This window comes from Petaurus breviceps, unplaced genomic scaffold, assembly GCF_028583685.1.
Source record: "Petaurus breviceps papuanus isolate PSGF00001 unplaced genomic scaffold, PetGlider_PUasm1.0 182, whole genome shotgun sequence".
Classification (NCBI taxonomy): Eukaryota; Metazoa; Chordata; class Mammalia; order Diprotodontia; family Petauridae; genus Petaurus; species Petaurus breviceps.
Window position 1 is genome coordinate 4,056,712 of NW_027185786.1, and position 23,692 is coordinate 4,080,403.

General features: G+C 38.5%; 1 protein-coding gene across 1 annotated transcript in view; it reads left to right on the forward strand.

Moving 5' to 3' along the window:
* Positions 1 to 23,692, forward strand: part of HYDIN (HYDIN axonemal central pair apparatus protein) — a 421,862-nt gene that overhangs the window by 183,667 nt on the left and 214,503 nt on the right. Inside the window, exon 17 of the mRNA XM_069087496.1 lies at positions 21,047 to 21,285. Coding sequence (XP_068943597.1) covers positions 21,047 to 21,285 — 239 coding nt within the window. The remainder of the gene's footprint in view (positions 1 to 21,046; positions 21,286 to 23,692) is intronic.

The following is a 23,692-nucleotide window of genomic DNA, read 5'->3' on the forward strand; positions in this document are numbered from 1 at the left end:
GATAGATAGATAGATAGATAGATAGATAGATAGATAGATAGATAGATGAATGGATGGATATAGATAATTAGAATACAAATTATATTTCTAGAAGTACACAAGAGCTTTTCAGAATTCCATGTAATCAGATGGAGATAGCACACCTATTTTTTAGCCTGCTGATTAATTGATTTCTAAGGTGTCTTTCAGCTCTAAAAAAATTTATGTCTTTAGTTGTTCCTTTGAACTAAAAAGCATCTATGAAGAAAATTTATGACAGTTACTTATCTGTATGCTACTTAGTACCTAAATGACCACAGTCACTTTACTTAGCTTTCCTGGGCTTCATCTATTTCCTCATCTATAAAAAGAAAAGGTTGAAAGGTTGACTTTAATCTCTTAAGGTCCCTTTCAACTCCAAGACCTATGATCTTTTTATACTTCTCCGGTTTCTTTTTGATAGGTTCTGCCAAGAAATAGCTCTATCTACAATTCTGAAGTGAAAATTAAAGAAGCATCTATGTAATATAAGTATTTAGACTATAATGCTATATCTTGATATTAAACATTACATTTATAGAGCAATTTCAATGCTTTCATTTATACTTATAACATCCCTGGGGGGGGGTAGGTGAGGTAAGAATTATTTTCCTCATTATGCAAATGAGTCTACCAAGGCCCAGGGAGCAAAATCATAACATGGTAACAGACTTGGGATTAGCACCCAGCCAAGACTCCTGAGTGAGAGTCGATGCTCCTTCCAATTAAGCTCCTACAAAGCTACTAAACCTTGTTAATTAGCTTGCTTTGTATAGTGCCTAGGCCACTGCCATGTATGTAGGAACTTATGAAAGCCACCACTCCCTACCCCGCCTGTTACTCTTTCTTGGAGTAAGGGAGGGAGAGTCAGTTCTTTACTATTAAAGTCTCTGGAAGAAATTTTGGAAGTATCGGGGAACAGGGAAAGAATAAAAGCAGCCCAGGGACAGGACAGTAGACATCTCTTCCTTTATTGCATAAAAGCAAGGGGATCTCTAAAATGGGCAGAACTCTTCTAGAACCATCCTATATGACTTCATCCAGTGATGTGGTCTCTCTGTTATAGACCTCACCTTCTTACAGCAGAGGTTTCTGCATGACAGGTAGCTGTGAGCCTCCTCCACCAACAAAGAAAGTTCTCCCTCTCTCTGAAGAGCTGAACGATGAAGCACAGCCTTTCTAAGCAGGATAAACTGATTGTTGTGCACACCAAAAGCAGGGAGACTTTGAATGGAGTTTGGGGAGCAGTGATAGGTCAGCATCCTCGCTGGACTCCTACTGGCAGCTCCAACAATCAAATAAGATTAGTTTGAACAGAAATGTCCAAATGAGAGGCAAGTGATGGGGTTCTTTGTCCTCAGAGCTACCTAGAATTTAAAAGGAAGCCATCTTGGCATTTCTTCCCCTTTTGCCAGCCCCTCCATCTTCATTCAGCACATGCTGCCTGTTAATTGCCTTTGGCGAATTGCTTATTCTATTTTGTTATCTCCCCAGTTGGTCTGTGGTTCAGGCAGAAAGCTCAGGGGAAGTCAGATTTAAATAACATTCTTCCTTTGTGGATCAGGGCTTCTTTAAATCTCCCTTGGTAGAAACCTGAACGCTCTTCAGCTTTTAACACTGAATGGAAGCCTCATGTATGGAGAGAGCACTCAACTCAGGCAAAGAAGACCCGCTGAGTTCAAATCCCACCTTATGTAAGGTTTAACCTTACTTAAACCGCTCTGTGCTTCAGTTTCTTCCTCTGTAAAATGGGAAGGTTGAGCTCAGTCTGAAAGTTCCCCTCAAGCTCTAAATATATGATCCTATGATTATCTTCCATTTTATGATCCACTCAATGTATTTGTCTTCTCAATGATTCCGTTGCTGTTAACATTATCACCATCATCAAAATAATCAACTAAGCACTTCTGAGCTGAACATGAATGAATGAAAAAAATATTTAAGTACCTACTGTGTACAAAAGCACTAAGCTGGATGCCGGAGGTACAAATAGGAAAGCAAGGTAACCCCTTCTTTCAAGGAGTTCGAGTTCACATTTCTAATAGGGAGAGATGACACGTAGAAGAGATTTCAGTCAACATATATAAGAGATTTGACTTGTAAGTCAGATGAGAAAACCCATGCTCATTAGGCTACAGTAGCAAATCAGTTGGTTTCATACCTTCTTTAGTGGATTTTCCATCAATAAAGCCATATCTGTTTTTGACATTACCATTTGAGAGTGCCAAGGAGTTTGGTGGTGAGGATTTTCCTTTCTGGCTTTTTAGTAGCTGTGGCTACTGAGGACTTGGCAGCTGAATAATCTGTAAAGCTATTGTCAGGCTCCCCTTGATGACTTCACAGAGGTTTGGTAGAAAGACCAATGGAATCCACAGTTCCCAGGGATTTGGAGCTAACCTGCCCCTTTGGGTCAAGTGGTCTGGCCATTGGTCTTCTGTTTGTCATGGTGGACTGGTATTCATAAAAAGGTGCTTACTTCACTGGGTGCTGAGACTGGAAGCAGTGCTTGAGCTCTGAGGGGGACACTGCCACCCCTTATAGTTCCTGGTCTATAGGACCTCACAGGGGAAGGTAAATAAACTAACACATTAGATGAGTTCTCTACATTTTGTGAAAGTTAAAAGAGAAGAGACAATTAGTGGGGGCAATGAGTGCAGAAGGAATTGTGGACATCACTCACAAGTCATGTGGTGGCAAACAAATCATTTCGCCATTCTGGGCCCCAGTTGCCCTATTTAGCGAATGAAAAAAGGAGACTAGATGTTCCCTAAGATTCCTTCTGGCTTTCACATCCTGCAGTTTCAGTATTTATGGTAAAGTTAACATTACATGGTAATGTAATTGCCATGCTCTTGCAATGACTGAATTTTATTTCTGCCCTGGCAAAACTAGCAGTGCAGCCATTATTTGAGTATATATGATATGATAAAAGGCAGCTGTATGGTAAGCTGCTGTGTGTGAGCCTTTTGATTGCAAAGGCAGGATAATATCATAAATGGCATAATAAACCATCAAAATAGTTACTGAATGGGTACTGGCTTTGAAAGCCCAATTCACATAGATCTTTCCACATCATCATCCAATTCCTAGTTATTCTCCTTGCTACTGAAATACAAAAAAGGTAAGGAGGCACAAACAGGGATCTGGGGCCTCAAAAGAAGACTAAAAATTTAGAAAAAAAAGAGACACATGACTGCCAGAAGGGAAAGTTGCCATCAAAGAGAAAGATATTAGGATTTCTTTTGAAGTTTTCTCAACCTCAGTATAATGATAAGGGAATTTGAAGATCTTCCCTGCCCCTTAATAGACCTAGGGAATTCAGAGATCTTTCCTGCCCCTTAATGGGTCTCACTAGGAGCCTAACAAGAGAAGCTTGCTTAGGGGAGGCTTCTTTTTCAGGAAGGCACATACTTGTTACTTTGTAATTAGGCAGTGAGTCATGGAAGTTGTAATGTCCTCTGACCCTGAAGAAGGCTATATAAACTCCCCAAGGTGAGTTTTTGCTTTGGGGCTCACTTTAGGAAGAGCTGTGTGATTTGGCTAGATGAGACTCTGGGCAGCTGTTGAGTCCCCTGGCTTTGAAAACCCAGATGTTGGTGCTTCTGTCTCTAGTAACTAACACTGTATGTATATAATAGTCAGACAGCAAGAAGCCCTCTGTCTGTTGGTCTGTTGAATTGTATTATTTTCTCTCTGTGTGTTTTTTTGTCTGCTTATAACTTGTTTGTATTTTCTCTGAGGTTCAGGGTGCTGACTTGTCCCCCTGAATTAGGTAAATGACATATGTTTGATTAAACTAAGGTTAACTCCTTTTGAGTTTCTTTCCTTTAGAAAAGCTGATCTAAGAACCTGTGCTAGCAGCCATCCTAGGTATGCTAGGGTGCTTGCTGCTACACTTACTTGTCTGAAACCATAATTAGCCGGATCTAGCTTCTTTGGTTTAGCCTCTGCCTGCTCTGGTATATCCCAGATCTTCAGCAGAGCCCTTCTTCTAGTTCCGTTTCCAATGCATTATTCAGAGTATTTCTTGTAGTGGCTCAGTTTAGAGATGAGAGACATGTGGATAGAGGCATGACTATTTAGATAAAATGGGATGGAAGAGGGGGGGAGGCAGATGATAGGGAGCTAAGCATACAGACCTCACTGATTTCTATTTTCTGTGACTTATTCTGGTTGATTAAAGAATCTTGTTATCTACTAGAATAATAGGACAAGAGAAAAGAAACTATTTCTGACTCTGAAGTTTGCTTTCTCATTATTGTTTACTCTCATTTCTCTGAAAAAAGACTTTTTGTGAATGTCAGTTGAAAGATGAGGTGTTTTCATATACAATATATTTTTTAAATCTTTTTTGGGCTTCACAATCATTAACACACACAATAGCAAATCTGTCAGTTCATTCACACTCTGTGTTATTGTGTTTGTGTTTTTAAAATGTGTAAACAATAGCATGCATCCCTGAATCCCAAAATAAGTATTCAAAATAATCCAGTGAGAAAACTTGTAATAACTGTCAGTTTCATCTTGGGAATGGTGAGCTTCAGTTTGGGGAGTGTGCTGATGTGTAGTGGTACTTTCTGCTTTCACACATAGGCAGGAGTCAGTCAGGAATTTTTTATTGAGTCACTACCCAGAGTACTGGAATAATTGATGCATGTTGTTTATCATGGAGATGAGGGAAAGAGGATGTTGTGGTGTGGTCCCCATTAGAAATCTTGCTGCATTTGTGACACTGGGAAAATCACTTACCTCTGGCTCAGTTTTATCTGGGGATAATACCTCTCAGGGTTGTTTTGAAGATTAAATGAGATAATATTTGTAAGAGCACTTGGAAAATCTTAAAGCATTATATAAATGCTGGATATTTTATTTTATTATTTCTTTCCCCAGTGCCTAGCAAAGATTTTGGCACACATTAGGCACTTAATAAATACCTGTTGACTGACTGGTTGTTGATGGGTCTAGATCTAAAGCAAGGACTTTGCTAAAAGAAATCAATGGAAAGAGTGAGGACAGTGCTATTCTGATAAATGTTTAACAACTGGTTTTTAAATTTAACCTGCAGCATTAGCATTTTCTCCATCACTTTAAGATTAAAAATCAGCAAAACAAAAACTCAAGCCCTGATTTTTAGTATTTGATGCTTTCTGAGATGAAAAGGCTCTTTCTGGCCTATAGGAGCCCACTCCAAGTACAGCATAGGGCGGTGAATGTGAAGCAGACTGGTAATCTGCAGGGATGAGTAACCTGGAAATCAGCAAAGCATCAAGAAGAAGAGATGACATTTGAGGGGAGTTTTCAGCTCCCACTAACTCAGCATTCTTCTAAAAGAGTAAAAAAAAGACTTTCTACCTAGAATAATATATAAAATAGAACAAAGAAGAAAAAAGAACGTAGAGCAGACCCTCTCCTAGCTGTACATAATCCGAAAGGAGAATTGTCAACAAAAGCAATCTGCACAGTCGCCAGGCTGGGGAGTTTGGGTTAGGCAGGAGGATCCTCTTGTTATAGCCTGCAGGATTCTATCTGATATTCCTCTGCCATGTTGCATGCTGTGCTGGGCTCCGCTACTTGACTTCTTGCCAAGCACTGATTAATAAACTTCATCAGATGAAAGACTTGCCTATTCACTTCCAGAGAACAGCTATCATGTCTCCATTCCAGACCAACATCCTGTGTCAGGGTGAATCAGAAAAGAAATAGTATATGTCAATCTCAAACTAATATACCCTGACTGGAAATAGAATAGGCGACAGTCCCTTGGTTGTTACAGTTCACTGAATTGACCTGAACTATTGACCAGAGACAGAAAATAAGTTTGTTTGTTTGGAATGATTTTTGGGGGGAAGGGGTGTGACAAAACAGAATCTCCATATTTCCAGTGGCTTTGAATGGAAGTTTTTTTTTTAATGGAAAAGAAAGCAAATATGGCATTTTAAAAGAAAATTCCCTGAGATACCAAATAGAGTGGTCCTAAGCTAAAATTTGGGTGGTCATAGATGAGAATTAGCTGCCTCTCCTACCCATTTGACTTCTTAGTGATTGGAAAAGAACCTAGAGCCTGGTCTCCATGTAACTCTATTCCAAAGCCATATTCCTCCTTCTACCTTGCACTAGAGATTACTTAGCACTAAATTCCAAGTTCAATGTGGAGGAAAGGAGATATGTCTGCCAGTAGATTAAAGAACTCTTTTAACCTAGGATCTAAGATTTGAAGGTAGTAAAAGAAGTAAGAAAAAAGAAACATGGTTCATTCAGGTTTGCTAAATCTCTTTTCATACTTTTTTTGAATGAGAGCATTATTCAGATCAGACTGTAGATTCAATATTTAGATATAAATACATGGATATTCAAACCCATAGATTGAAAGGATGACTATAGCCAGTCCCCTTAAGGTATACTTTGTACAAGACTCTATCAAACTACAGAAGAAACAGAGCTAAATGTATCTATTTTCAAATATGACATACATTAAATTTGGAATTTTATAACAGTTTTCATCACAATATGAAAGTACTGCAAGTTTTCACTTTGGAGATAGAAGTGTTGCAGATGGATAAAGAAGTTGAATTAGGAAGGATCATTTTGAAATCGATGCTTGTCAGAATACTGGACCATTCTACTTTGCACACACTAGCAGATCACGAAATTCTGCCCTCCTCTTTAAGTCAATAATGCAGCCTTTAGTGTTACTAATATTTAAGCATCATATTTTACACAAATGGAGATTGGTGATTTGGAAAACCAGAGATTTTGTCTCATTGTTTTCTTAATACTTGAATGTCTTTGTACATAATCAATTAGGGTAAAAAAAATTGAAGAAAATTTTGAAAAAAACCCAACAACTTGATTCTTACAATCGCTACATGGTATAGTGAGAAGATTCAGAGGCTCTGAGTTCTAAGACCAATTTTGACAATTAATGTTATATGACCTTGAACAGGTCACTTGATCTCACTGAGCTTCAGTTTCCTTCTCTATAACATGGGATGGGATGAGGTGAGTTTCAGGATCCCTTCCAGCTCCAACCCTATGAACCTAAGGTTCAGAATGTTTCCATTACTGTCATTTATGAATTTATAGTATAATATATACATATACCTATACAAATTCTTTTTGGATCAAGTCTATCCAGCATAATATTCAATATATTTGTTGAACTCTTTTCATCACTATATATGTCACTTCTGTAACTCCATTATTTAAAGACACAGTTGGTTAATCCATAGTTTCTATTAAGTGCATGATTCAGTTTGGCAAGACATATTGTAAGATTTTCATATCATACCTCCACATTAACCTCTAACTCAAGTCAGCAAACATTTATCAACCACCTACTGTGTTCAACAGGTCATTCAAGGCACCAGAGAAACAAAAATGCAAAGTAACACCATCCCTGCCCTTAAGGGACTCAAAATTTAATGGGACAGTAAGTATAAATAGCTATGATGCAAGTAAAATGCAGTAATAACAAGGTGTTCTGAGAAGAATTGAGGAAAGGGAGATCATTTTATCTGGAGGGTATATAGCCAATCACGAGCAGCTCTCCTGAGGACTGCTGCTGTAAATAACTTTAAGGATCTAATCACATAGTATAATGAATTATCTATTTAGCAATAAACTAAAGCAAAACATTCAAGAAACTAAAGCACAACATTTACAATATAACATAACAACTTATTACTAATACCTTTATATTCTGCCACATAGTTTTAGACAAAACATCATTCAGTAAGTCACAATCTCCTCAATCAATACAGAGTATCCAAGTCAAGTCTTCTTTCATCTTGACTCCAGGTTGGCTTCCAGTCATCCTTAAGGGGTAGTGGAAAGTACAAAGGCCATCCACCCCTAGGTAACAGTAAGTTAAAATATCATCAGTCAGCACTGAGTACCCAAGTAAAGTTCCCTTTCATCTGAACTGGAGGCTGACTTCCAAACCCCATGGCTCCTCTTCCACAATTCCAACTCTTGCCTGGATTCACAGGTAGGCAGCTCTCTCCCCTTGTTCCATATTGCAGCTCACAGGGACTGTTCCACTTCTTCACAGTTTCTGTTTCTAGGAAAAACAAAGCTCAACAGGGCTACAACAATATTTACACACATCACCAGCGCTATCATCTCAATTCATTTTCTGTCTGAGAAATCAACACAAATCAACAGAGTGCTTCTGTCTCACAAAGTACACAAACCAACAGACAGAATGCTTCTGTCTGACAAAGTAACATCAACACAGACTGAATAGACGGGGTGCCACCACCACAAGCATTCCCCCTCTCAGTTGTGCTTAGTCCCAGTTTGTGCGCGAGTTTTATCTGCTCTGCTTCTTTCTATTCACTCTTTTGGCAAGCTGCTCCCACTGTGGGCTCCATGCGATTACATCTGGCCTATTAAGGGCACAGAAGGTCTCCAAACTCTCTTAGGCCTATTAAGGGCACCACAAATGTATACTGTTTCCAACAAAGACTTGACACATCAAAGATAAGGCTCAAAGGTACTTGAATAGCTGAAACAGGGAGCAAAATACTACTTTGCCATTGCAGAAAGGTAAGAAAAGCTTCATAAAAAAAACATCTCTAGAACTGGACCTGGAAGGAAGAAACATTTCAACAGGTTGAACGCATAGAAGCAAGTGAGTGAGGGTTGTCCAGAATAGAGATCCTGTAAATGTCAAGAAGCAGTTGGGGGGGGGGAATCAAACCCTTTATATTCTGCCACATAGAAAGCCATTACACCTTTTTAACCAAAGGAGTGACCTGCTCATACCCATGAGTTAGGAAGATTATAAAAAGGAAATTTTAAAGAAGGGAGAGGTGGGAAGCAAGGAAGCCAGTTAGGAAGCTACTACAATAGTCCCCTCTGAAAAATGGTGAAGGCCTGAACAATGGCTATGGCAGCATGGATAAGGAGGGGGAAAGGGATGCCAAAGATATTTGTGGAGGAAGAACAAACAGGCCTTGGGAATCAATCAGATAAACATCATGAGGGAGAGGGAAGATGAAAAGTGATCCCAAACTTTCAAACCCAGGTTTGGGAAGCTGGTGGATTCATGAGCAGAAATATACAATTTCAGATGAGGAGCAAATGCATGAAAGTAGACAAGTTTAACTTTGGGTTTGTTGAATTTGTTGTATTGGTGAGGCATCAATTTGGAGATCAACAACAACAATAATAATTATGAACTATTATAGAAGAGGCAGCTGGAAATGCAGGACTGATTTCCAGAGTCTTATTCATCTGTAAAATTGGGGCCTTAGACAAGATGGCTTCCAAGGTCTGTTACAGATCAAAATCTATGATCATGAGTCTACCTCCACAACATCTCTTGTATTCTTCCCCTCCTTACAATCCCATGGCCACCAGCCTACTTTAGTCATTCATCACGTTTCATCTGCATTATTGTAATTGCTTCCCAATTAGTCTTCCACTTCCATTTTCTTACTTTTTCCAATCCAACTTCCACATAGCTCCCAAAATAATTTTCCTAAAGCACAAGTATGATCATGTCACTCCGATGCTCAAGAGTCTTTAATAGCTGCTTATGGTCTATGACAAAATACAAACTCCTCTCCTTTTGTAATGTTAATGGGATATAATATGTTCCCCTCCCATTAGTAGGCCTCACATGGAGCCCATTAAGGGAAGCTTGCTTAGGGAAGGCTTGCTTGTAGGAAGGCTTTCACACTTTTTGTTAATTTCTAATTAGGCACTGAGTCACAAGGGTTGTTATGCCCTCTAGCTCTAAAAAGGGTATATATACTCTGAGGGTAACATTTTGCTTTGGGACTCACTCACTGGAAGAGTATTCTTGTGATTTGACCAGATGAGACTCTGTAGTAGTTAGGAGACCCCCATTAAGGAACCCCCCGGCTTTGAAAACCCAGATGTTGGTGCTTCTTTCTCTGGTAACTATGTATGTATTGCCTTGGTCAGACATTTGTATCTGTCTGTTGAACTGTACTAATTTCTCAGACAGAAGCCCTGCTTGTATTTTCTCTATTTTATTTGTTTAGATTTTCTCTGAAATTCAGGGTGCTGATTTTTCCCCTGAACTAATGAATGTAATTCAAAAATATTGTTGATCCCCTTGAACAGTTATCTTTCCTAGTAAAGCAGATCTAAGAACCTATGCTAGCAGCCATCCTGGGTATGCCTTTGTAGTTATCACTACACCTTTGTGTCCAAAGCCCTTCTGACTCTAGGTGACCTTTCTAGACTTATTTCACATAATTTCTCTTTATGTACTCTTTATTCTAATTCAACTGACTCACTTGCTGTTGCTTGAATTTAGCATTCTATCTCTCATTCTACTCTACCTTTGCACAGGCTGTGTCCATGACTAGAATGCCATCCTTCCTCATATCATCAAGTCCTTAGCTCCCTTTAAGACTCAGCTTAAGTCCCACCTATGAAAATGCTAACCGGATTCCTCTACTTCTAATTGTTCCTTCCTTCTGAAATGATCTTATGCTTATTGATCTGTGTATACATTGTACTCCTTAGTACAATGTCAGCTCTTTGACAAGGATTAACATTCCCTTTTGTCTTTAGATCCATATTATTGAACAAAATGCTTTGTACATAGTGGGGATTTGAAAATGTTTTGTTGAATATAATCTCTATCCTGAATCTCAGGGTAAAGATCACATCTAGATATATAGATTTAGAGACAAATTGGGACCACTTACTAGATTGGAGTACTGTGTTGGATTTTTTTTTTTGACATTTGACAGCAAAGACCTCTCCAGATGAATCATTATGTGGTAACTCAGTATTATGTATGCTAGAAAAGGGAAAAAAGGAGGAAGCCTATATAGAAAACTCACATATCCAAAAGAAATGTGTTAAAGAATATTTCTTTATGACCAGTTGAAGACAGAAGTAGGGTGTTATGTCTTCCAAATCTTCATAGAGATAGTTTAGCCAATATGGTAGCTCCACTGAAGATGATATCCCAACTTTCCTTTTTTTTTTGCTTTTTTCTGGAGTGGGGAAGGTAGGGCAGTTAGGGTTAAGTGATTTGCCCAAGATCACATGGCTAGTAAATGTTAAGTGTCTGAGGTCAGATTTGAACTCAGGTCCTCCTGACTCCAGGGCCGCCAACTTTTCCTTTTCATATAGGGAGAATTCCTTTTCTGACATGTGCTAGAGATGCCCCCTCCTTTAAGGAGATTCTAGGATTGGTCATTGACAGGGTGGAGACATTAACTATTGCCTCTACTTTTAGATCTACTTTTTGGGATTTTCAAGTGCAGAATTTCATTGAGAGGAATAAAATTATGGAATTGGAGTTTTGTTCGGTTTATTCAAGCTTAGCTAACAAAGGAAATGTGCAAGGCTTTAATCTGTGATTCCAGGTGCTATAATGCTGTTTGGGCTCTATTATTTGAACATCAGCATGTAAAATTATAATTAAGGAAACAGAGAGAGACTTCAGGTTGTGGGTGAAAGCCAAAGAAAGCAAGAAGCAATTCAAGCTCTACAGGTGGCACCCTCCTCAAGGTAAACAAGATATCTTGTGATATCAAGTGAAAACAGAACTTCACAACTCACCAAAAAACCCTCCAAACAGATCTAGAACATTTACCAAACCAAAATCTAATGGGGAAATCCAAGAAAAAAATCATAATGACTTATTTTCCCAGCTTAGGTTGGCATAGACAGACAGAAGTCTGTGCATTCTGGGGATGAGGTCTGGCCAGGAGTTTCCACTGCAAGGAGAATCTGTGTACCATGCAAAAAGGGGTAAACCTGTGTAAGGTATAGGACAGTTGTGTCAATTACCACCAGGTTCTGTGTCATTTACCACCAGGTTCCAGGTTATAAATCCATGAAGAACTGAAGGGAGGAATTGTGCCTAGAGGTAGTAAAGAGTGGTTAAGGCTTTAGACTATGGACAAAGAGGAACAAGTCCAGAAGCAAGCAGTAGCTGTGTGGCTTGGGCCCCAGGAACAGAGAGGGGTCTCAGTTTCAGTCTTCTATCCCAGTCTAAAGCCTCAGAGGAATGATCAGGACAGGAATCCAAGACCAAATACAATTGCTTCACTTAAATAACAGAGATGTCCAACTGAGTAGGAATGGCTAAACCCAGCATCAATCTGATGTTCCTCAGCCCTAAACCTGGGTGAGCAACTTGAAGAGCTCAGACCAGGATGGGAAGAAATCAGACTGCCCTGGATCAGACCACTTTGGGAGCACTGAAAGCATGCAGGCCCCAGCCTGAGCTGTCCTCCTTGTCCGGGAATAATGCCACACCCAGTAAGAAAACAACTACAAGACCAGCATTGACTTTCTCTGCAGACATGCATGAAATCCAACCAACATCAGGTTCAAAGTCAAGAACCAGACTAGAACAAACCATCAAAAACATTTTGGTTATAAAAAAAAACGATAGTCAAGTCACAAACCCAAAAGAAGAGAATCACTCCAAAATATTTATAGGCAAAACTTCAAAGAAAAACAAACACAGCTCGGAAACAAATTCAACAAGGATTCCTGGAGAGATGATGCAAGAGTTTTATTTTTTAAGCATTTAAAAATATTTTCATAAATGAAATAAAACTATTTCTATTTCAAGAAATCTCAAAAGCAAATTGTACAGATCTCTTAGAACCAAGAGGGCAAAATGGAAATAGAAAGTATCCACCAGTCACTTCCTGAAAGAAACCCTGACATGAAAACTACAAAGAAGTTTATAGCCAAAATGCAGAGCTTCCAGGTCAAAGAAAAAAATACTGCAGGCAACCAGAAAGAAAGCATTTAAATACTGCAGAACCACAGTGAGGATCACATACAACTTAGCAATCACCACTCTAAAATAATAAAGAATTTAGAATCCAATATTCCAAAAGCAAAAGATATAGGTATATAGTTAAGAACAACTAACTCAACAAAACTTAGTACAATCATATGGGAGAAAAACAGACCTTTATTTAAATAGAAGATTTCCCAAGTATTCTTGATGAAAAGATCAATTAGGTTAAGACAGCTTGAAGTACAAACACTGGAGTCAAGAGAAACATAAAAAGATAAACATGAATGAATAATCAGAAGGTACCAAACAAAGACAAACTGCTTATGCTCTAATATATATATATATATATTAGAGTGTATATACATACAGGCATAGATATATGTTACTCATATGTGTATATGTATATGTAAAGTGAAATGTATATCTATATATATGCACACGTGTGGTTTTTTGTTTTGCTTTACTATACCTGTTTGTATTAGAGTTTCTATTTTTTCACTCTCAACTGAGGTAGAGTGGGATGGGGAGGGGATTTATACTGATTTTGAAAATAATAAAATTTAATTTAAAAAAGAATATAAATGACAAGAAGTCTCTTTAAGAAAGGCCAGTAGCATCTTGGTGGGATACTACATGCCTCATTATTGTTTTGTTTGAATTCTAGTACACATTTATTATAATCCATTTGTCAGTGTTGATGGAATGAAGAATATGAATAAGCAAACACATTCTCATTTAGAAGAAGCTGACAGTTTAGCTATATTTCAAATCAAACTTTAGATCTTCCAAAAATTTTTGTTGTTGTTGTTGTTTTAAGGTAGTTTTCTAACTGACTCATTCTAGGACTACAGGGTAGTTTGGGATCTTGACTCTTCCTTTTTCTCATGGGAGCAGAATCACCTTTGTTTCCCTGCTTCTTTTAAAGTCCCAGCTGAAAGCCTACCTTCTACCAGAAGCTTTTACTGATCCCCATGCATACTAGTGTTTTCTGTCTATTGACTATCTCCAATTTATGCTATATATCTTGATTGTAAATAGCTGTTTGCTTGTTATTTTCCCTAGTGAGAGCAGTGACTGTTTTGGTTTTGGGGGTTTTTTTGCCCTTTTTTGTATTGGGGTTAAGTAACTTGCTCAAGGTTACACGGCCAGTTATTTTTGTGTGGGTACCAAGTATCTGAGGCCGGAACCAATCCCAGGTCTCCTGACGCTGGGGCCGGCACTCTTACTCACTACACAACCTGGCCACCCCTAAGCAACTGGGGTTAAGTAACTTGCTCAAGGTTACATGGCCAGTTATTTTTGTGTTGGTGTTAAGTATCTGAGGCCGGAACTGAACCCAGGTCTCCCGACTCTGGGGCCGGTGCTCCTACTCATTGCGCCACCTGGCCACCCCTATTTTTAACATTCTTTTCTTTTAAAATTTTGAGTTCCAAATTCTCTTCCTCCTTCCTACCCCTTCCCCCACCCACTGAGAAGGCAAGCAATCTGATGTCATTTATACATGTGAAATCATGCAGAACATATTTCCATATTAGTCATTTCCAAAAAAAAGCAAAAAAATAAAATGAGAAAATTTTATTTCAATTTGCACTCAGAGTTCATCAGTTCTCTTTATGGAAGTGGATAGCATCTTTTTTATCATGAGTCCTTTGGAATTGTCTTAGATCATTGTATTGATGAGAGTAGTGAAGACTTTCACAGCTGATCATCATTACAACATTGATGTTACTATGCACAGTGATCTCCCAGCTCTTCACATTTCAATTTGAATTAGTTGATCTAGGTCTTGCAAGGATTTTCTGAAACCACCCCTTGTAATTTCTTACAGAACAATACTATTCCATCATAATCATATGCCACTACTTGTTCAGCCATTCCCCATTTGATGGACATCCCCTCAATTTCCAGTTCTTTGTCACCACAAAGAGTTGGATAAATATTTTTTGTGTGTACAGGTCTTTTTTCTTTGATTTATTTGATTTATACAGACCTGGTAGTGGTATTGTTGGGTAAGAGAGTAAGCACAGTTTTATGGCCCTTTTGAATTGTTTTCCAGAATGGTTAGTTCACAGCTCCACCAACAGTTTATTAGCGTGACTATTTTTCTCTCATCCCCTCCAGCATTTGTCATTTCTGCTGGAGGTGAGGTGGTACCTCAGAGTTATGTTAATTTGCATTTCTCTAATCAATAGTTATTTAGAGCATTTTTATATATCTATATATAACTTCGATTTCTTCTTCTGAAAACTGCCTGTTCATACCCTTTAACCATTTATCAATTGGGCAATGGCTACTATTTTTATAAATTTGACACTGTTCTATATTCAGCATGCATTTTTATCTTTTTATTTTTATTTTTTTGCTTTTTGGAGGGGGGAAGGCAGGGCAATTGGGGTTAAGTGACTTGCCCAAGGTCACACAGCTAGTTTTGTGTGTGCGTTTGTGTGTGTGTGTGTGTGTTAAGTGTCTGAGGTTGGATTTGAACTCAAGTCCTCCTGACTCCAGGGCTGGTGCTCTATTCACTGCACCACCTAGCTGCCCCCAGTATGCATCTTTATCAGAGAAACTTGCTGTAAAATTTTTAATGTTACTTCATTGTCTATTGTACTTTTTAGCAAAATGAAGTTTCTCTGATTATCTCTTTTAATTACTTCTATTTTTGCATTGTCTAAGATCATGATTGCTATCCCTGCCTTTTTTTTTTTACCTCAGCTTACGTATGTTAGATTCTGATTCAGCCCCTTATTTTAATGCTGTTTGTGTCTTTTTGTTTCAAGTGTGTCTCTTGTAAACCACATACTGTTGGATCCTAGTTTCTAATCCATTCTCCTATCTGCTCTCATCTTATGGGTGAGCTCATCCCATTCACATTCACAATTATTATTGCTATATATTTCCCTCCATCCCATTATCTTGTTTCTTCTTTTCTCTCTCTCTCTCTCTCTCTCTCTCTCTCTCTCTCTCTCTCTCTCTCTCTCTCTCTCTCTCTCTCTCTCTCTTTCTCTCTCTCTCTCTCCCTTTCTCCTTTCTCCCCTTTTTTCTCTCTCCCTCTCTCTCTCTCTCTCTCTCTCTCTCTCTCTCTCTCTCGTCTCAAAAGTCTATTTTGCTTCTAACCACTGCCTCTCCTTTATCTCCCCTTTCTCTTATCCCCTTCCCCTCCCATTTCCTTATTAAGTTACATCTCTACACACAACTGAGAGTTGTATGTGGGTATAAACACATACATACACACATACAAACATGTATGCATATATATGTTCATATATACATACATACATGAATATGTATGTGTGTATATGTTCTTCCTTTTTTGAACCAATTCTCATGAGAGTGAGATTCAACCACCGCCTGACACCACCTCCAATTTCCCCCACCATTGTAAAAGCTTTTCCTTATGCACTTCTTTTATGTGAAAAATGTTTCCTCATTCTACCTCTCCCTTCCCCCTTCTCCCAGTGCATCCTTTTTTCTTCCCCCTTTCATATTTTTGGGAAAATTATTTCGACATAATAAACTCACACCCATGTCTTCTGTCTATATTAACTCCTTTTACCTGCTCTAATAATTGTAAAGTTCTTAGGAGTTACATCTATTATCTTCACATATAATAATGTAAATATTTTAACTTTATTAGGTCCCTTATGGTTACTCTTTCATTTTTATGCTTCTCTTGGGTCTTGGTCTTCTGTTTGAATGTCAAATTTTCTATTCAGCTCTGGTCTTTTTATCAGGAATGCTTGAAAGTCTTCTATTTCATTAAATATCCATTTCTCCCCTCAAGGATTATGCTCAGTTTTGCTGGGTAGGATATTCTCTGTTGTAGTCCTAGCTCTTTTGCCTTCCAGAATATCATATTTCAAACCATTTGCTCCTCTAATATGGAAGCCACTAAATCTGGTGTGATCCTGACTAAGGCTCCACTATATTATATGAATTGTTTTTTTGTTTTGTTTTGTTTTTGGTTTTTGGCTGCTTGAAGTATTTTCTCTTTGACCGGGGAGCTCTGTAATTTGGTTATAATATTATGGGAGTTTCATTTTAGAATCTCTTTCAGAAGTTGATCAGTGAATTCTTTTGATTTCTATTTTTCTCTCTGTATCTAAGATATTGGTGTAGTTTTCCTTGATAATTTCTTAAAATGTTTTATCTATACTCTTTGTTTGATTATGACTTTTAGCTAGTCTAATAATTCTTAAATTGTTTCTCTTAAATCTGTTTTTCCTGTCAGTTGTTTTTCTGATGAGATATTTCACATTTTCTTATCTTTTTTATTCCTTTGACTTTGTTTTATTGTTTCTTGATGTTTGGTGGAATCATTAGCTTCCGCCTACCCAATTCTAATTTTAAGAAATTATTTTCTTCAGTACCTATTTTTCTACTTCTGTTTTTTAAGGCCAATTAATTTAAGGTCAATTCTGCTTTTTAAGGAGTTCTTTTCTTCAATTAATTTATTTACCTCCTTTTCATTTGACCTATTCTGCTTTTAAAGGAATTCTTCAATGAATTTTTGTGCCTCTTTTACCATTAGGCCAATTATATTTTTAAGGTATTTTATTTCATATTTTTTTTTGCCTCTTTTACCAAGTGGTTAATTCTTTTCACAAATTTCTTGTACCAATCTCATTTTTTCTCCTAATTTTCCTTCACCACTCCCAGGGATTTTTTTGGACTTGGGTCCAATTAGCATTTTTCTTTGAGGCTTTTTTTCAAGCTGTTTTTACATTCTTTTCTTCTTCTGAGTTTATGTCTTGATCTTTCCTGCCACTATAGTAGCTTTTTTATGGTTACTTTCTTTCTGTTGTTGTTTGCTCATTTCCCCAGCCTATTTCTTGACTTTATGTTAAAGTTGGACTTTGCTCACCTGAGGTTGAGGAGGCACTGTCCCAAGCTTAAGCATTTTTAATGCTGCTGTTTTCAGAAATAATTCTAGGAGTCTGCAAGTTTTTAGTGCTTTCAAGGTGGCATGATCCTCAGAGAGGTGTGGTCCCTGCTCTCCTGGACTGCGCTCTGGTCTTTTCAAGGAAGGGCCCCTGGTTCCCTGCAGCTGCACACAGTAGGACTCCTCTCTGCTTTGGTACTGTGAACAGGGTTCCTATTCCCTTGTGATCGACCACTAGCTCTCCTCTCTGCAACCCAGAACTGCATATGGGCAATAGAGTTGCTAATCAATGCCGGCTATACCCAGTGCCAGTAAGGGGTCCACTGTAATCTCTTTCTAAGTTGTCTGACTCCCTTACTCCTTTTTTGTTTGGAGAGCAGTTGGGGTTAAGTGACTTGCCCAAGGTCACACAGCTAGTTTTTGTGTTAAGTGTGTGAGGCCGGATTTGAACTCAGGTCCTCCTGACTCCAGGGCCGGTACTCTATTCACTGCGCCACCTAGCCGCCCACCTTACTCTCTCTTGGCTGAGAGTTCCTGAAGCTGCTGCTTCTGCAGCCACTGTTGCCACCACCACATGCATGTACTTCAGAAAGACCTCCACCCTGGTGTCACAGAATTCTCCTGCCTACATTTAATTTTTTCTGGGCCAGGAAAATATCTCACCCCAACTTTTGATGGGCTCCACCACACCAAAATTTGAATTGAGGTGTTATTTTAATGTTGTTTGGAGGGGAATGTTGGAAGAGTTTAGCTTATTGGCTGCCTTTAATCTGCCATCTTGGCTCTAGCCTGTGTAATTCTTAACCATATTCTCCTGTAAATAGTCTAAAGAGAAGCTAGACTTCCTTCTGAATATTTTAACATTCCATAGGTATCACCGCAGTACTTAAACTGCCCATATGCTATCCTTTGCTTTCTCTACACGACTGACCCTCTTCCCTATTCAGTCATTCATTTCCCAAATGTTATTTCCTCTTCTACTTCTTGTGCACAGGTCATCATTAGTAATAGGCTATCACTTTCTTCTATTCATATATTCCTATATTTCCCCTTGGTTTACCTGTGGTCTTAAATATTAGTGTAAAAAGGTGAGTTTTGTGTCAGGAAGCAACTTAGGAACAAAGAAAGTACAGTGAAGTTGACCAAATGCCATCAAGCTCACTCTTTTCTTTAAGTTCCGTTCTAGTCCCAGCTTCTTGTTCATCTCTGGTGCCTACCTAATGCAGATGTCTAGATAGACTAACTCAATGGACAGCCAAGTACAATGTCTATGCTTCATCCATTTCATTTTTGCCATATGAATTGTTAGGCCGATCTCTTTTAAGTGGTCATGGATTTTGGTGAAGAGGTCCCCAACATAACCATCCAAACAGAAGCATCATAGAGAAACTTCCACTTGGACTCTGCAGAGGACATGCCCCATGACAAAGCCAAATGTCTTTGACAGGCTCACATGTCCCTGTTCTGTTTCTCACGTAACATTGACAGAATATTGTTGAACAAAGTCCCCATGATTCCACCCATCAACGCATTTTGTAAGGCCAGAGTGTAGACATCGGTACCTTGTTGGAGAAGAGGTTGGGAAGCCATGTTTTGTTCTACTGAGCCAAGTGCTTAAACACTAAACCAGGTGGAATTTTATATTCACAACATTGCTTAGTCAGTTATATGCTCTGATGATACAGTCTTTTGCAGGCAACTGAGTGCCAAAGTCAAGCTGTTCCATTCCCAGGTTTTCATCGAAGATGCCTCTGACACCTGTCTAGGTTATTCTCATATGAAAATTTTATGGAGACAAAGTAGGAATGTTGTGTGGGAGTTATTAAAGTCCCCTTGATCTCTTTTTGGTGCAAATGCCATCTATTATTTTTCCCAAGTCCCATCTTTTAGATATGTTGAAGGTTGATGCCTTAATGCTTTCAAAACTGTGTCACTTTTCAGCACAGATTTCTGCTATTTGTACTTGGCCTGATCCAGTTGCTTTTCCTGATGCCATTTTCTCAAGTCCCATTCTAATGTTATTATATTGTACATCAGAAACTAAGGCGAGACCAAATGTGGTAGTTTCATAGTCACAGATGATGACACTAGGCCCCCATAGAATAAGAGGTCTTGGAGTCCATGGATTTATTATCTACAGACAGATTTCTAGGGTTCTATGAACTTGGATGGGGAAAAAGATTATGCATTTTTCTCCATTAACCTCTAATTGAAATTTACCATTTTCTTCAATTATTTAACAACAATATCCAGCTGAGGGATCCACAGGCTTTGCCATACTGCCAGAGGTGTCCAGCATACACAAAAAAATCAAGAACTCTTAAGTTCATTGCTTCAGTCTTGTTTTACCTCTAAGGTTCTTACAATAACCTGTTTTAGGTAAATCTCAAGCCAAAGATGTCTGCAGACCCCACTGCACATCTTCTTATCACCTTCCACCAACATCCTCTATAATGAGGATGATTCCAGATGAGCTTTGATTCTAACATGATATTGTACTTGATTTCTCTCCCCTTAGCTAGGTAATTTTGGATTCTTTTTGAACTTCTCATGTGGGCAACTGCTTTCAATTGTTTAAACTTCCATAGAAAATAGTGACAGTCTAAGCCAATGTTTTTACCTTTTGCTCTAACTTTTTGATGACCAATTATTTCTCGACTATTAAGTCCTTTTCTTCACTTTTGTAATGTTAAGTAATAAGCTATAATGTTCACTCTTCATACTGTTCTTTAATATCTCCCCATTTGCCTTTCTAAGGTGAATTTGGCAGCTAGGTTGTGCATTGAATAGAGCACTGGACCTAGTGTCAGGAAGACCTGAATTCAAATACAGACTCAGATATTTACTAGCTGTGCAATCCTAGCCAAGAACTTAACCTGATTGCCTCAGTTTTCTCCTCTATAGAATGGGGATGATAAAAGCACGAACCTCCCAGGGTTGTTGTAAGGATCAAGTGAGATAATATTTGTAGAGAACTTTATAAAACTTAAAGCACTCTATAAATGCTAATTAATAGTTACTATTTTCCCTTCCATTTAGCTGCATCTTCCTTATATCATCTGCTTCCATTTATCATGGGAATGTCAATATTTGTTTGGTTTGGTTCCTCCATAACAACTTAGTGATTATTGGCTGAAGATCTTCTATTTAGAGAACAAGGATTTGAATTAATGTTTATGGAAGGTCTAAAAATTGTGATTATTCTTTGCTTCCACCATCACTGCATAATGGATTTTCATTTCCAAAGATTGCCCTAATCACTTTTGTTGAAAAAATGGTTTCCTTCTAGGATCAAGCTTTGCTATTTCCTTTATATGATACCTCTAAGGTTTGACATATGCCAAATGGAAGCACAAGAGTCCTTTGGCTGTGAACATTTTGATCTTGTGTTGCAGGCTAACAAAAAGTCCCTCTGGAAGATTTCCCCAGATGGAGGCGTAGTTCCTCCAGAAAGCGAAGTGCTGCTGACGGTGACCGCCAACTTGGATGACATGCTGCCTTTCAAAGATGTGATCATTTTGTCCATTCAGTACAGCAACAACTACCATATTCCTGTTGAAGCTGTGGGGAAGGGCACCACAGTTGTCTCTGACAAGCCTTTTGCTCCAGAGCTTAACTTGGGGGCCCACTTCAGGTAGGGAATGTTTAGAGCTCAGTCTTTGTAGCTGGTTTTATGTCATTTTTATGGATACCCTTTGTTTGTAAATCACCTAAATTTCCCTCCTTCCCCTCCCTCCTTATTCATTTCTTAAAACAAAGATTTTTTTTAAAAGAAAGAGGATAAAAATAGTTCAAAACTTATCAACACGTCCAAAAATCTGACATTATGTGGAATTAACTCAAAGACATTTGTTGAGGTGGCATCATAATACTAATATTAACAAAATATTATAACTCTCCCATAATGACATACTGCCATGTGTGGACATGCTTCAGAGTGTGCTAACAGAGAGACAAATACTTAGGGAACCTGTGACCCATGAAGCTCACCCTGATGGGGTGTCCTCACGATGGTCCCTCTGGGGGCAGACCTTATTCTGCTGGCTACATCTTCGGGACTGTTCCTCTCTTCTGGGCTGGCACTTGGACTCAGGTTACTTTCCTCAAAGCTGTGTCCCTCTGTGACATACTGTCTTTCTCTCTGTGACCCTATCTCTCTATCCCTATCCCACTGTCTCTCTCTCTCTCTCTCTCTCTGTCTCTTTTCCTTTTTCTTTTTTTTTTTTTTGCCTTTTGGAGGGAAATTGGGGTTAAGTAACTTGCCCAAGGTTACGTGGCTAGTATTTTGTGTGGGCGTTAAGTGTCTGAGGCTGGAACCGAACTCCTAACTCCAGGGCCAGCGCTTTACTAACTGCGCCGCCTAGCCGCCCCTCTCTTTTTCTATTTCCGTGTGTTTCTCTCTTTCTCTATCTCTGTCCCTCTCTCTCTCTCTTTGTATCTATCTCTTTCTGTCTCTTCTCTGTCTCTCTGTTTCTCTCTTTGTGTCTCTTTCTCTCTGTCTCACTGTTTTTCTCTCTGTGTCTCTCTCATCCACCCCCCCCATCACTGTCACACTTGCTTTGTTACTTTTTTCCTTTAAAAAAAACTGGACTCGTCAAACAGCAAATAAAATGAGCATTTCCATAAACACTATAGAACAGGAAGGGATGACATCCAACACTATGACTCTCTGTCATGCTCAACTTGCTATTACGAATAACAATTATATGATATAACTTTCAAGGCTGTCTTTTTTATCTGGAATTCCTTTTGGCTTTTCTTCTGTTCTGATTTTATTTTTGGAACCCCATTCTGGTCCTGACTTTACCTCCCATCCCTCTTCCTAACTGAAAAAAAAGTAAAAACCTTGTAATAAATATGCAAAAGTCAAGCAAAACCAATTCCCACATTGGTCATGTTCAAAAGCACATGTCCCATTCTGTGCCTTGAGCCATCCCCTGTCTGTCCATGCAGGCAGCATGGTTCATCATCTGAATGGAATTGCCTGGAATCATGACTTGTCATAGCATTAATTAGAGTGCTTAAGTCTCTCAGAGATATTTTCTTTACATTATTGTTATAATTATATAAATTATTTTCCTGGTTCTACTTGGGAGGTGTCTCTTTGTCTCTCTTTTTTGAGGGCTCAAGCTTATTCTTTCGAATTCCACTGCATTCAATTTGTCAATCTTTGTAATTGTTCATAAGAACAATTATTTATAATTTTTATGGCACCTTTAGGTTTTCAAAACATTTTCCCTACAATAAACTTCTAACGTAGGTATTGCAGACATTCTTATCTCTGGTTTAGGGGTAAGGAAACTCAACCAAGATCACACAGATAGAAGAAGCAGAGTAGGGATTTGAACCCAAATCCTTTGACTTAATCCCATGTTTGTTCCACCCTAACATAAGATGACTGATAGTAGCTGATTAGTAATGTCTCTGGGCTCTAAAATGCTAGTCTTCTGTGAGTTTCCATGCATCTCTCAATGACCTACTTGTGGGTTTCCTGTGGCAAATGTTGACTCCCAAGCTCACATCACCTTTCTACCCAATCTACTTCAGAACTACTTTCCTTTGTATTTGGGGAATAAAAATTAATCTTAATGGTAGGCTAAGCAGAGAGCATAATCATGAAGATAAAAGGCTACTGAAGAAATCTAATTAAAAACACTTTCTTGGATTACGTCTACCACTGCTTTCCCTCTGTGACAGTTTATTCTATCACTGGGCTCAAGAGACCCATCCAGGCATGCAATGACTGGTTTCAGAGTCTGACCTCTAATGAGAGGGATGAGGTTCATTTTCTCATACTTTTTGGTTCTTTATATCCATACTCCAGTGGCCTGAAGAAAATGACTTAAACCTTTGACTAGTCTCATATCTCCTCAAGAAGGAGAATAGAAGGGTACTCAGTATACAATATGAATCAGGTATGGGACAGTTATTTATTTACTCTGCAGTCAATCAAAATGTTTTAATTAAGCTCCTATTATATGCTAAACCCTATGCTAAGTGCTAGGGATACAAATAAAAAAATTTAAAAATCTGTACTCAAA